This window comes from Mus pahari, chromosome 23 (genome assembly GCF_900095145.1).
Source record: "Mus pahari chromosome 23, PAHARI_EIJ_v1.1, whole genome shotgun sequence".
NCBI classification, from domain to species: domain Eukaryota; kingdom Metazoa; phylum Chordata; class Mammalia; order Rodentia; family Muridae; genus Mus; species Mus pahari.
The window spans coordinates 13,583,511-13,595,817 of NC_034612.1; the positions used below are offsets into that span (position 1 = coordinate 13,583,511).

The window sequence follows — 12,307 nt, forward strand, 5'->3', positions numbered from 1 at the left end:
ATCTGTAACAAGATCTGACGCCCTCTTCTGGAGCATCTGAAGACAGCTACAGTGTACTTATGTATAATAAATAAATAAATAAAACATTAAAAAATAAATAAATAAAAAATAAAATAAAATAGGAAAACAGAAGGGCGGGGGCACTGGCCATGGTGGAGTGCTGGTCAAGAAGGCTGTAGGCTCAGTCTGTGGAGGGAGGGAGACAGGGAGGAAGGAAGGCCAGCTCCCTGTGAAGAGCCAAGCTCTCTGTGTCTATCTCGAATCATTTAGCATGTGTGTTCGTACTGACCAGAATAACTCTCCAACTGTTCTAGACTGTTTTCCAAATAAGGCGAACTTTCTCGGGGATAAGGTACTTCATAAAGGCTACTGAGTAAGTGAAACTGGCCTGGGATTTCCTTTGGCGATGCTGAGTAAAGCGATTCTTGGGACAAGCACTCAGTGACAGTAAATGTCTGTTAATCAAGTCGTGTCTAAAGGGTACCAGGCTTCCTGGAGAAGTTATATCACAGCACAGCCTCTTCACACAGCAGAGCTCAGCGTCTGCTGAGCAGCCCTGCCCCTGGCTGACATCACCGAAGAGGAAAGACCGCGCCCAGGATCACCTTTTCTCCTCTTCTAGCTGGTTGAGGAGCTCTACTTTCTCCCTGTCGGCAGCCTCCACCATGGTGCGTAGCTGGTCCATCTTGGCCTCTAGTTCCAGGACATGCTGGGGAAGCAAGGACGTCAGTGAGTAGCCCAGGATACCTCCAAATACATATAGAAAAATGAGACCGTGATGGGTGAGCATCGCTCTGGATACAGTCTAGTGCTTTCTACCTTGGTAGGTTATGCCTGGCAACTTTCCTGGAAACTAGATGATAAAACAAAACCCTGTCCCACGGCATACAGCAACAGAAGGCAACAGTAAGACAAGTCCCATCTTCTCCGATACTGAAACGTGTCCGTAATGATCTACAAACACCACCTGTGATCACTAAGGCCCCAGTACTGAGCAGTTAATACAGCCAGACTCAAAGCCTAGACACAAAGACCAAATGGCTACGGGAAAATCGAGAAGAGCCAAAGTTCATGATGACAGCAACTGGCACCCGCACCACACAGCCTTTCAACAAGCTCAGATACTCGGTTCCTATGTTCAGATCCAACCAACCCCCTGGCTCCGAATGCCAGGCACTCTTTCTAACCTCATCACTCGGTTTGGAAACCACCACCACAGACACAAGATCAACACCAGTCTTCACCTGGTCGTGCCCATCCCGGGCCAGGGCTAGCTCCTGCTCTATCTCCCCCACGTGGCTGGTAGCCTTGGCCACCTCGGCCCGCTCCAGGTCCCGCTCAGCCAGCAGCTGCTCAATGTGCTGCTGCTTCTCCTTCAGCGCCTCCTGGAGGGCAGTGGTGCCCGAGATCTTGCGGGCGTAGCGGGAAGAGGTTTCAGTCAACTGCAAAGGAAAAGTCAGAGAAGTCAAGGACGATGGTGCTGGCTGGGAGGAACGGCTCGAACAGCACATGCGTAGCGTAGCACACATCTAGGCAAAGCAAAAATGCTGCCCCGGCTTGTGGGTTTGTAAAATATTAGGCAAAGTTCTCACCAAGAAAGTAAGACCTCATAAAAAGCATGGATAAACAAGCTCACGGCGAAGTTCAGAAGACATTTAGAAGACGAATATGGAGTTTAAATGTGGGCGCTCTGAGCACAGCTGACAAAGTCTGTAGGAATCTAGACAGTTTTCACCAAACCCACCTTAAAAGTTTCTCTGAAGGGGCTCAGCCCTGTCATCCCAGGACTCCAGAGGCTGAGGCTGGAGGATTGCCTGTGAGCTGGAAGCCAGCCTGGCTACAGAGTAAGACCATCTCAAAAGGAAACAAAGCAAAAGCTCCAGCCTGAGCTACGGTTGTCTTCTGGTGATGCCATCTGGCCAACCGTTGGGTTCTTGGTCTTAAAGCTGAGAGTTTTTAAAGCTCCCAAACCTCACTAAGAAATGAAAACATCACCCTTAGAGTCACATCTTCTCAACTGATGAACAGTTGGATTTTTGTCAGCATCTTTTTCATCTTTCTTTGCAAAGGAAAAATTGGGGTGATATCACACTGGAATCTGGCCTCTAAGACCTGAATCCCAATCACTAGGTAATTGTAAGACATAAGAGGGGAAGTCTAAGTTAGGACAATCAGTCAGAGACAGACAGACAGACTGACTGACTGACAGACAGACACACACAAAAGGAAAGGAAAGGAAAGGAAAGGAAAGGAAAGGAAAGGAAAGGAAAGGAAAGGAAAGGAAAGGAAAGGAAAGGAAAGGAAAGGAAAGGAAAGNATTAGTGATCAAGTGGGGAGGTCCCCTTGTGGGTGGTGCCATCTCTGGGCTGGTAGTCTTGGGTTCTATAAGAGAGCAGGCTGAGCAAGGCAGGGGAAGCAAGCCAGTAAGTAACATCCCTCCATGGCCTCTGCATCAGCTCCTGCTTCCTGACCTGCTTGAGTTCCAGTCCTAACTTCCTTGGTGATGAACAGCAATGTGGAAGTGTAAGCTAAATAAACCCTTTCCTCCCCAACTGTTTCTTGGTCATGATGTTCGTGCAGGAATAGAAACCCTGACTAAGATACCCTTCTACAGGTCTTCTCTTAAAATAAACAAACAAATGTCCTGAGAGCAACTCCAGTCAGTTACCTCAGCGAGGCCAGGCGTCCACAACCGTCACAGGTGGGCACGGCAGGATTTCCAGAGCTGGCACCAGGCTGTGCTGCTATGCTGATGCCAACTGGGCTTCCAGTAGGTCAGTCCTGTGCTGTTGCCCATTTCACCTGATGAGCGTGTTTCTCTGACACTCCTGGAAATCCTCAACCCTAACACGTAACTCTGTCCTTTCTTGCTTAATTAGCCCTCTTCATTGAACCTACAGGTAGCATCCATCAGAAGTGGCTGTGGGAAGAGAGGCTGAGGCAAATGGAAGTCTGGGGCCAATTAGTTAGGGATCAGGCCAATATCAGAAGCTGAGATGATGAATGGGGTATAGTGGTGACAGACTAGTTTAAAGTACCATCTCTGATAAGAAGTGTAGAGCTACAAAAGGCCAGCCTCCTGGTATAGGCCAATGGGAGGGTGTGACGTGCAGAACCCATGGGGCTAGGAGATGGAAAGGCATGACGTGTGCAGAAGTCATGGCTCACCAGTAAAGTGCTTGCCTTGCAAGTGTGATGACCTGAATTTATTTCCCAGGGACCTACATTAAAGAAAGAAAGAAAGGAGAGAGAGAGAGAGAGAGAGAGAGAGAGAGAGAGAGAGAGAGAGAGAGAGAGAAAGAAAGAAAGAAAGAAAGAAAGAAAGAAAGAAAGAAAAGAGGGGGCTGGAGAGATGGCTCAGTGGTTAAGAGCTCGGACTGTTCTTCCAAAGGTCCTGAGTTCAATTCCCAGCAACCACATGATGGCTCACAACCATCTGTAATGAGATCTGATGCCTCTTCTGGTACATCTGAAGACAGCCACAGTGTACTTAGATATAATAATAAATAAATCTTTTTTAAAAAGAAAGGAAAAGAGAAACCTATGGAGAAAAAGAAATGCTAAGTGGGAAGAAGAGGAGGACAGGGCATCAGTGAGACAGGAAGGAAGAAAAGAAAGAAGACAGGAAGAGGGAGGTGGCAGAGCCAAAGGCTAGGGGACCCTGAGGAAGAATGTGTCTTCTTGCCATCTACTAATCTCTGTTGGTTCACATGCGCCTCCATCTGGAAGCCACATTAAATCCAGAGGAAATGGACCTGCATAAATGGCGGCAGGTAACTGGGCAAAGTGACTGACACGGGTTCTGCAGGCTGGGAGGGTGTCTGGACATGGCCCCATCCTTGGCAAGCATTTGTCCATGGCCTTGACTTAGTTGCTGGCTCCAGATCAATTCAGCCTTTGTTTCTTCTGCAAACAAAGCGTTATTTGTCACCCGAGTGCTCCCCAAGTGCTCTGTCACCCGAGTGCTACCTGTCAGTCTACAGAGCCCTCATCTCAGGGAGCATCTTCATCAATTAATAATCCAGCAATCTGATGACTGTGAGAGCAAAGGAATCCAATCAAACCCACACCATCTTTTGTGGCTTGTTTTGTGGAATTCCTTGAATTAGTGAAACATATTGAGAGCAGATTCCAAGCCTCTCTTTTTAACATTAGACCAGCTTTCCCTCTTCAATGCACGGTTAAGTACATTAAGTGTGAGTCACCAAATCCTGTGCATAGCTATGCCTCAGGGGCCCTGAAAGCTCACAGGGACACTAAAGGATGTGTAAAATACCAAAGAAACGCAGAGGTAGCCGTTATACATGCAATGACTAGATGAGGCACCTCAGTTTCAGCCTCAGCCTGCAACCCACTCCACTATCTGCAGAGCTGGGTATTGGCAGTTGTGAAGACAAAACACAAACACTATGCACCAATCAGAGCAGCACAGGGAATGGAGGTCCCGGTAATAAACACAACTCCAAGGTTCAAGAAGATGCGCAGAGCCCAACAGGAGCACATTCCCTAATGGTGAGACACTATAGTTCCTGCAGAATTCATTTGAAACTCTCACTTACACATGGCCCAGTGGCTAAGAAAGAGTGCTTGCTGTCAGGGCATGAGGATCAGAATCTTGACTCCAAGCACCCAGTTAAGAAATCAGTGCCCCACAAATGCCAGCTCCAAAGCACCCGGCACATACCCACATGCACGTGCATACACACATATAAATGAATATTCAAAAATTACTTTTCAATTTCTACTTTGCTTGGACAGAAATACACCTCTCAGGAATAGGTCAAGAGCACATAATTTTATGTCCCTGTTACGCTCTTTCAGTCATTTTTATTAGAAACTATAGCTATCCCACATAAACACACCGAGAAACAGAGCTGTGTCACAAGATAAGGAGACATACCTATTTGACAACTGTCTTCAGTAACTGAGGTGAGCTTTGAGAAATCAGAACTTGTCTGCTAAATGCTAGTGGGGGGACAGGAGGGTGCAGGGAGGGCTTGATGCTCCCCAAAGCAATGGACATAATTTACAAAAAGATGAAAGGTACTCAAGAAAAGGGTGCTTCCAGAGCAGACCCAGCCTAAACAGCAGAGTAGATGCCCATCTTGGGATGTGCTGAGCTTTTTGGAACAAGACTTTGATTCTCACCTCCATCCCACTGGTTCTGTGACTTTTTTTAATTGTACTGTTGAAGATGCAAACTCAGTCGGAGGGAGAGGTGACTACTTTACCTGTATGTACAAGGAAGAAACTGCAGCTGGCTAGCAGAGGGGCATCTGAGCTACTGAGAGACTTCACCGCCCTCCTTTCTCTTCCTGACCATGATGCCACAGAAGGTAAATGAGATCAAGGACTGGGAACGCTGGCGCTGGAGTCACCATCTAACTAACTGCTGCCACAAGGTCACCATCAAAGAGCCCGGGGCCCTGAGTTCAGGTGGGAGTAGACCCTTGCTGACACTTGTGATGGAATACACCATATTAACAGAAAGGCCACAGTGGTATGTACCTTCCGCAATTCCACTTTTCAATGCTCCAAGTGGGGAAAGGAGGAGAGAGAAAGGACCAGGAGAAAGACAAGAAGAAAACAAAACATGGCCCTTCCCAGCATCTTTGAGTTCCGAAAGGCCCCCTCTGAATCCTCTGGCCCACACAGTAACACTCCACAGATTAGCTGCGGCATAGTCCCCTCTGAATCCTCTGGCCCACATAGTAACACTCCACAGATTAGCTGCGGCATAGTCCACTCTGAATCCTCTGGCCCACATAAGAACACTCCATACATTGGCTGTGGGTTAGTCCACTCTGATGATATAAAGCATTAAGTTCTCCCAAAATACATTGGTCCCTAAAATTGTTAGAAATCAAAGAGAAAGAGACCTACATACATGACAACTGGGATCCCTCCAATTTCCCTGTCATTTGGGTCTAAGTAATTTCACACAATAAACAGTAGTTATATAGATTTCTCAAGAACTGACATGCATTAGGGCTGGTGAGATGGCTCAGTGGGTAAGAGCACCCGACTGCTCTTCCGAAGATCTGGAGTTCAAATCCCAGCAACCACATGGTGGCTCATAACCATCCGTAACAAGATCTAACTCCCTTTTCTGGAGTGTCTGAAGATAGCTACAGTGCACTTACATATAATAAATAAATAAATCTTTAAAAAAAAAAAAAAAAGAACTGACATGCATTAAAGCTATTATGAATAAAAGTGCCACTAAAAAAAAAAATCTTATTTCAAAACCCAAGTCCTCGCTGGAGTTCCATTTTCAAAACTGCCTCGCAGGGACTCCACAAGCAGCTATGGGCAGCACCGGGAGCACAGACAAGCGAAGCCGAGCCCGGCTGTGGCAGCTGGCACCTCAGGGAGAAGGGGAGGCTTACTAGTCCTGTCCGGCTGGGTTTGCTGCTCACAGAGGAGGCCACGGAGCTCATGGAGCTGAGGGAGGAGGCAGAAGGGCTTCGCTTCAGGCTGGCGGGCGTGGTGGCCATCACTCGCCTCACAGCAGCGGCTTTGGCTTTGGCTGGGGTCGTAGAAGGGAAGCCAATCTTTGTCACTTTGTGGACAGGAGCGAACAATCCGTATTTGGGTTGACACTGAAAATACCTTTAGAGAACAGGAAGAGGAACAAATACAACTTAAACAGAAAAAGTGACAGGTATAACCAAACACTCTTCCAACTCAAAATGCATGAGATTGTGTAAGGAGAAAAGTCGTTGTACTATGTGACAAATGCAAGCAGAAGTTTAGCAACATAGGGACCCCCACGTAAAGCCATGACAAACAAGAGCCTGACTCTGGCAAAGCCACCTAAGTAAACTAAAAATGTCAGTTGTCTGAGGCCAGCAGAGACTGTGACAGTGTTTCTGCAACAGGAGAGAATGGCTTAGGGCTGGGGATGTGGCTCAGTGGTAAAGGCTTGCCTTTACATCAGAGACTCGGTGTTTGGTTTTCCATACTCAGGAAACACACAAAAGAGTGAGAAGGCTTGATGGCTTAATTGTTTTACTAAGAGATATTTAATCTTTATCTCCGTGAATAAATAATGTTTGGCTGATTAAAGTCCATACTCCTATATATGGTTTATAGGTCAATGTTAACTAGATAGATCACCTCATGATCAATACACTATATGCCAATAATAACAATGTATCGTCTCCTACAGAAGCACCAAACAGTGTCAAAACATTCTAAGTCAAGTGTGATTCCATACCCTAAAATCTAAGCCTTAAACCATGGACAGGAAGGAGCATGAGCTTGGAAGCAGCCTGGGGCTATGTAAGACCAGAAAATAAAGGATGGGGAACCCCCATACATCCCTGCACTGTCTGAGTCCCATCGGGACTACCAGGGCAGAGTAGGAGGTAGGAGTGCTCTTACATCAGAGGGGGCTGCTTGCTAGACAGTCCCTTAGCCCAGGATGGGACTCTTATCAAACATGAAGATACACTTTACATTTCTTTTCCTGTCAAAGGTAGTCACCTTCTCTTTGCCCAAACCCTGTACCTGATGAAGCCAGAAGGAAAATGATCTTTGCCGGGCAGAGGGGTGCTCAATGGTGCCAATCTAGGCTAACTGGTAAACACCGGGTCACTGAAACATCTTCAAGGTGACACCCAAAATTGTCCTCTGGCATGCACACTTGTACACATGCACACGGGGTGGGGGGAGCACACAGAAAACAACCAACCAAACAAAAACTACCGTCTCAGGAAAGAAAAAAAAAAAAATAGGTGTGGTGGTAATACACCTTTCATCCCAGCACTAGATGGCAAAAGCAGGTTGATCTCTGTGAGACAGAGGCTGCAGGTCTACACAGTAAGTGCCAGGACAGACATGACTACACAGCGACCCTAACTTATGAATAAACAAGTGAGTGAATAAATGAGAAAATGAATAAATGGTTGGTAGGTAGGATAAACAGAATAAAAATATAGTTCCTAGTCAGTCACAGTAGATCATCATATCTTTAACGCTAATACATAGAGGACTGAGTTGGGCAGGAAGATTGTCACAGGATCCAGGCCAGCCTGTTCCAGAAACTACAAGTGTCTCCCAAAACAAGAAGCACAGAGAGCAGTTCCCACTTAGTTAGTACACACACTTGGTGAGTCCTGCCGGAGCACACAGCTGTGAGAGGAAGAGGCAATGTCCCCCAACTCCAAACCAACCTTGTTCCCGCAACCGCACCATCGTTCTTCCCCAAAGGCTCGTCTAACTCCACACCACACCACTCGCCCTTGGCAAAGTCGGTCTCGCCAAGAAAGCGGACTACACCAGCCTTGGTGCCACCGACCTACAAGAGGAGCAAATGGTGAGACTTAAGATGACCTCAGCAGCTTCTGCCTTTGTAGTCCCAGTAAATGACATACGTGATGGGAGGTGCACCCCGTCACCCCGTCAGCAGCTCCGCTGCTTTGCCTTCTGAGTTCTTGTCAAGTTGTCCCCAAGCCACACTGAGAGACACTGCCAGACAGGCCTGATGTCTGGGATAGTCCAACAATAAATCACCCTGCATGATGTGTAATCATTCACGCTGTTAACAAACATACCCCTGTCCTTAAAAAAAAAAACACTTGGTTATAGACTGGCAAGATGGCTGCATAGGTAAACGCACTTGCTGCCCCAGGATGTATGCCTACCATGTGCATCTAACCCCTGGTAACCATACACATGTGGAGGGGAAGAACTGGTTTCGTGTGTGCCCACAAATACACACATATCCAGTAATAATGAATAAAATAACTTTTAGGAAAATACTTGATCACTTCATATTTTCCTGTTGGAAATAAATGTTTGCTATAAAAGTAAAAGCCCCAGAACATGGGACAGAAGCCCAGCCCGTCTATGGCGTCTGCATGCCTGGGACTTTCTTATACTTACTTTGCCTCAGCACAGTGGTGCGTGCATATTAAAGACACAGTCCATGGGTTTGGTTTGGGTTCACTAACTGTATTAGCAAATGAAATTTTAGGTATTTGAACCAGGCATGATGGTGTACACCTTTAATTCCAGCACTCAGGAGCTGGAAGCAAGAGCTTTAGAAGTTCAAAGTCATCCTGGGTTACGTGTTAAGTTTAGGCAGAGGCAGGAGGATCCCTGAATTTGAGGCCTGCCTGATCTGTAGAGTGAGTCTCAGGGCTACACAGAGAAGCTCTGCTGAGGGGAGGAGGATTTAAAATACTTTAAAATGATTGAATCTACTGGTTTTTACACTATGAAGGTTTTGTCTCCTTAAAACTGTTTTAAAATACACTCCTGGGCTGGAGAGACGGCTCAGCAATTAAGAGCACTGACTGCTCATCCAGAGGTCCTGAATTCAACTCCCAGCAACCACATGGTGGCTCACAACCATCTGCAATGGAATCTGATGTCCTTTTCTGGTGTGGCTAAAGACAGCTACAGTGCATTCACGTACATGAAATAAGTAAATAACTCTTTTTTTAAAAAAAAATACCAGCCAGGCGTGGTGGCATACACCTTTAATCCCAGCACTCGGGAGGCAGAGGCAGGCGGATTTCTGAGTTCGATGCCAGCCTGGTCTACAGAGTGAGTTCCAGGACAGCCAGGGATCAGGGATATATATATACCACTCCTCACAATTTCATTTACCTGAAGTGCTCAAAGCTGAGACCCTTTATAAATATTTTCCCACCCATTTTAACGTATAGGTGAACATAAGTTATCATTGGCCTTACTATGTTTTCTCTCACGCATACATGAAAGCACACATCTGTGCCATGGTCCAGATTCATACAGGGCAACAGCATCTTAATCACTGTTGCTTAGCAACCTGCATCACCGCTGCCTGCACTCACTCTCTTTAGTCTTCCCCGTCTTCCCTGAGCTTTGTCAGGATGGAGGGGGAGGGGCTTGCGCTTGCCTGGTGGCTTTGCCTACATGTATGTCTGTGAGAGGCTGGCAGAGCCCCTGGAACTGGAGTCACAGACAGCTGTGAGCTGCCACCTGGGTGCTGGGAATTGAACCCTGGTCCTTGGGAAGAGCAGCCTGCGCTCTTAACCTCTGAGCCAACGCTCAGCCCTATCTCTCTTCCCTTTTGGAGACAGGGTCTCACTAAGGTGCCAGTCTCCGCTGAACGCATCTGTGCCACAGGCAGGTGTTGAGCTTTTTTTATTAGACAGGATCTCGCTATGTAGCCCTGGCTGTCCTGGAACTCACCAGCTCACCATGTAGACCAGGCTACCCTCAAACTCAGAGATTCACAGGCCTTTGCCTTCTGCTTGCTAGGGCTATAAAGAAGTCTGCCACAGCATCTGGTGAGGCTTTGAACTTCCTGTTCTGGCTGTATAAACAACCAGAAGTAAAGATTTGCATGCACAACTAAATTAGTTGTTTTTTTTGGGGGGGGGGTGTTTTGTTTTGTTTTGTTTTGTTTTTCAGAAACTTCACCGTGGGTGCTGGAGATGGCTTGGTGTTTAAGAATACTTGTTGCACATGCACAGGGAATCTGGGATTGGTTCCCACGTGGCAGCTCACAAACATTTCTAACTTCAGTTCCAGGGGATCCGATGCCCTGTCCACGTACATACATGCAGGCAAAACATTCATACTTATAAAATAAATAAATGTAATTTTGTTTTGTTTTGTTTTTGTTTTTCAAGATAGGGTTTCTCTGTGTAGCCCTGGCTGTCCTGGAACTCACTCTATAGTCCAGGCTGGCCTCGAACTCAGAAATCCGCCTGCCTCTGCCTCCCAAGTGCTGGAATTAAAGGCATGTGCCACCACTGCCCGGCATAAATATAATTTTTATTGAGATTAAAATAACAGTATTTTTTCCATACCCTGATCACACTAACACTCACACTGAAGGCTGGGGGTGTAGCTCCGGTGTAGAGTGCTTGCCTAGAGCACACAAATCCCTGGGTTTGGTTCCCAGAATCGCATAAACCAGGTGTGGTGGCAACACCTGTAATCCAGTACTCAGGAAGTAGAGGCAAGAGGCTTAGAAGTTCAAAGTCTTCCTGGGTTATATAATAAGTTTAAGGACAATCCAGGGTATATGAGACCTTGTCTCAAAAACAAAACAAAACTCTCACACTGAAGCTTGGTTTACAGCTACAGTGTCAGGAAGTGGGGCCCACCGGGAGGTAGGTAGTTTAGGGGAGAGGAGTGGAGTCCTTATAACTGTACTGATGTCTTTCTGCTGAGTTAAGCCCTAACAAGATTAGACATCGGGAACATAGATTGCCATAAAGCAAGTTTGGCTTTTCTGAGTTCCTCTCTGGACATACACACTGACTGTCCTTCTGCCATGAAGCCCTTACAGGAAAAAAAAGTCCACATCACGTTTTTACATGGCCCAGCCACCACCGCCTGGCTCCAACCTGTCTTTCTTAATTACCTAGCATCCGAGTTCTGTTATAGCAACAGAAAACGAACTAGGAAGCGTTTGGGAGAGAAAGGCAAGAGGGTCGGGTGTTCGAGGTCTATGAGACCCTATGTCAAAAAATGTCAACGAATCAACAAAGACCAAAACAAAACCAACTCAGACACACGTTCTGCTCTTTGGTGCTCCATAAAGCGGATGCACCACATATGCCTTTTACCCATCTTTCCTTGGGGGATAGTCTTATGTTATGCGTGCTTTAAAAATAAAAATATATTCAAGAGGTTGAGGCAAGATTAACATGAGTGTGAAACCAGCCAGGGGTAACTAGTGAGTTCTAATCAGGCTGGACGCCCGGGGGAAACCCTGTCTCAGAGAAAGAGCTTTAGGAATAATGACTTTGGGATGCAATTCCTTATATTGTTTCTGTCCACATTCACTTAGTATTTATTTCCTCTTGTGAACATGTGAATGCTCATGTATGAGTGTGGAAGTCAGAGGACAGCTTTCAGCCCTCGGTACCATGTGCCTCTACCCAGTGAGCCATCCTACCAGGCCCCTTCTTAGTCTACCTTACGAGTATCAAAGCAAACGTAAAAGCTGGCCTGGTGGTTTACAACTATAATCCCAGCGATTTAAGAGGTGGAAGGAGGAAGCTCCATAACCCTAGACTCAGGCTGGAGTACTATGTAGCCCAGGCTACCCTTGAAGTCACTGAATAGCCAAATCTGGTCTCACACTCAATCGCCGTGCATGCAGCACCACATCCGGGGTAACACACTACTGACTCAACAGAAACATGAAGGCACCAGAGTTCTCATTCATTTCTTTTTAATTAGCTGTGCCTGTTGACTATCCCTGTAATCTTAGTGCTTGACAGAAGTAAAAAGAAGAAGCAGTAAGATCAAGAGTTCAAGGTTAAAAAAAAAAAAAAAAAAAAAAAAAAAAAGAGTT

The 12,307-nt window shown here is 46.4% G+C and overlaps 1 protein-coding gene across 1 annotated transcript in view; it reads right to left on the reverse strand.

The window, feature by feature from the left end:
- Positions 1–12,307, reverse strand: part of Clip1 (CAP-Gly domain containing linker protein 1) — an 80,884-nt gene that overhangs the window by 61,518 nt on the left and 7,059 nt on the right. Inside the window, exons 3-6 of the mRNA XM_029533866.1 lie at positions 8,178–8,302; positions 6,390–6,612; positions 1,245–1,442; positions 606–709 (exon numbers count right to left, since the gene is read on the reverse strand). Coding sequence (XP_029389726.1) covers positions 606–709; positions 1,245–1,442; positions 6,390–6,612; positions 8,178–8,302 — 650 coding nt within the window. The remainder of the gene's footprint in view (positions 1–605; positions 710–1,244; positions 1,443–6,389; positions 6,613–8,177; positions 8,303–12,307) is intronic.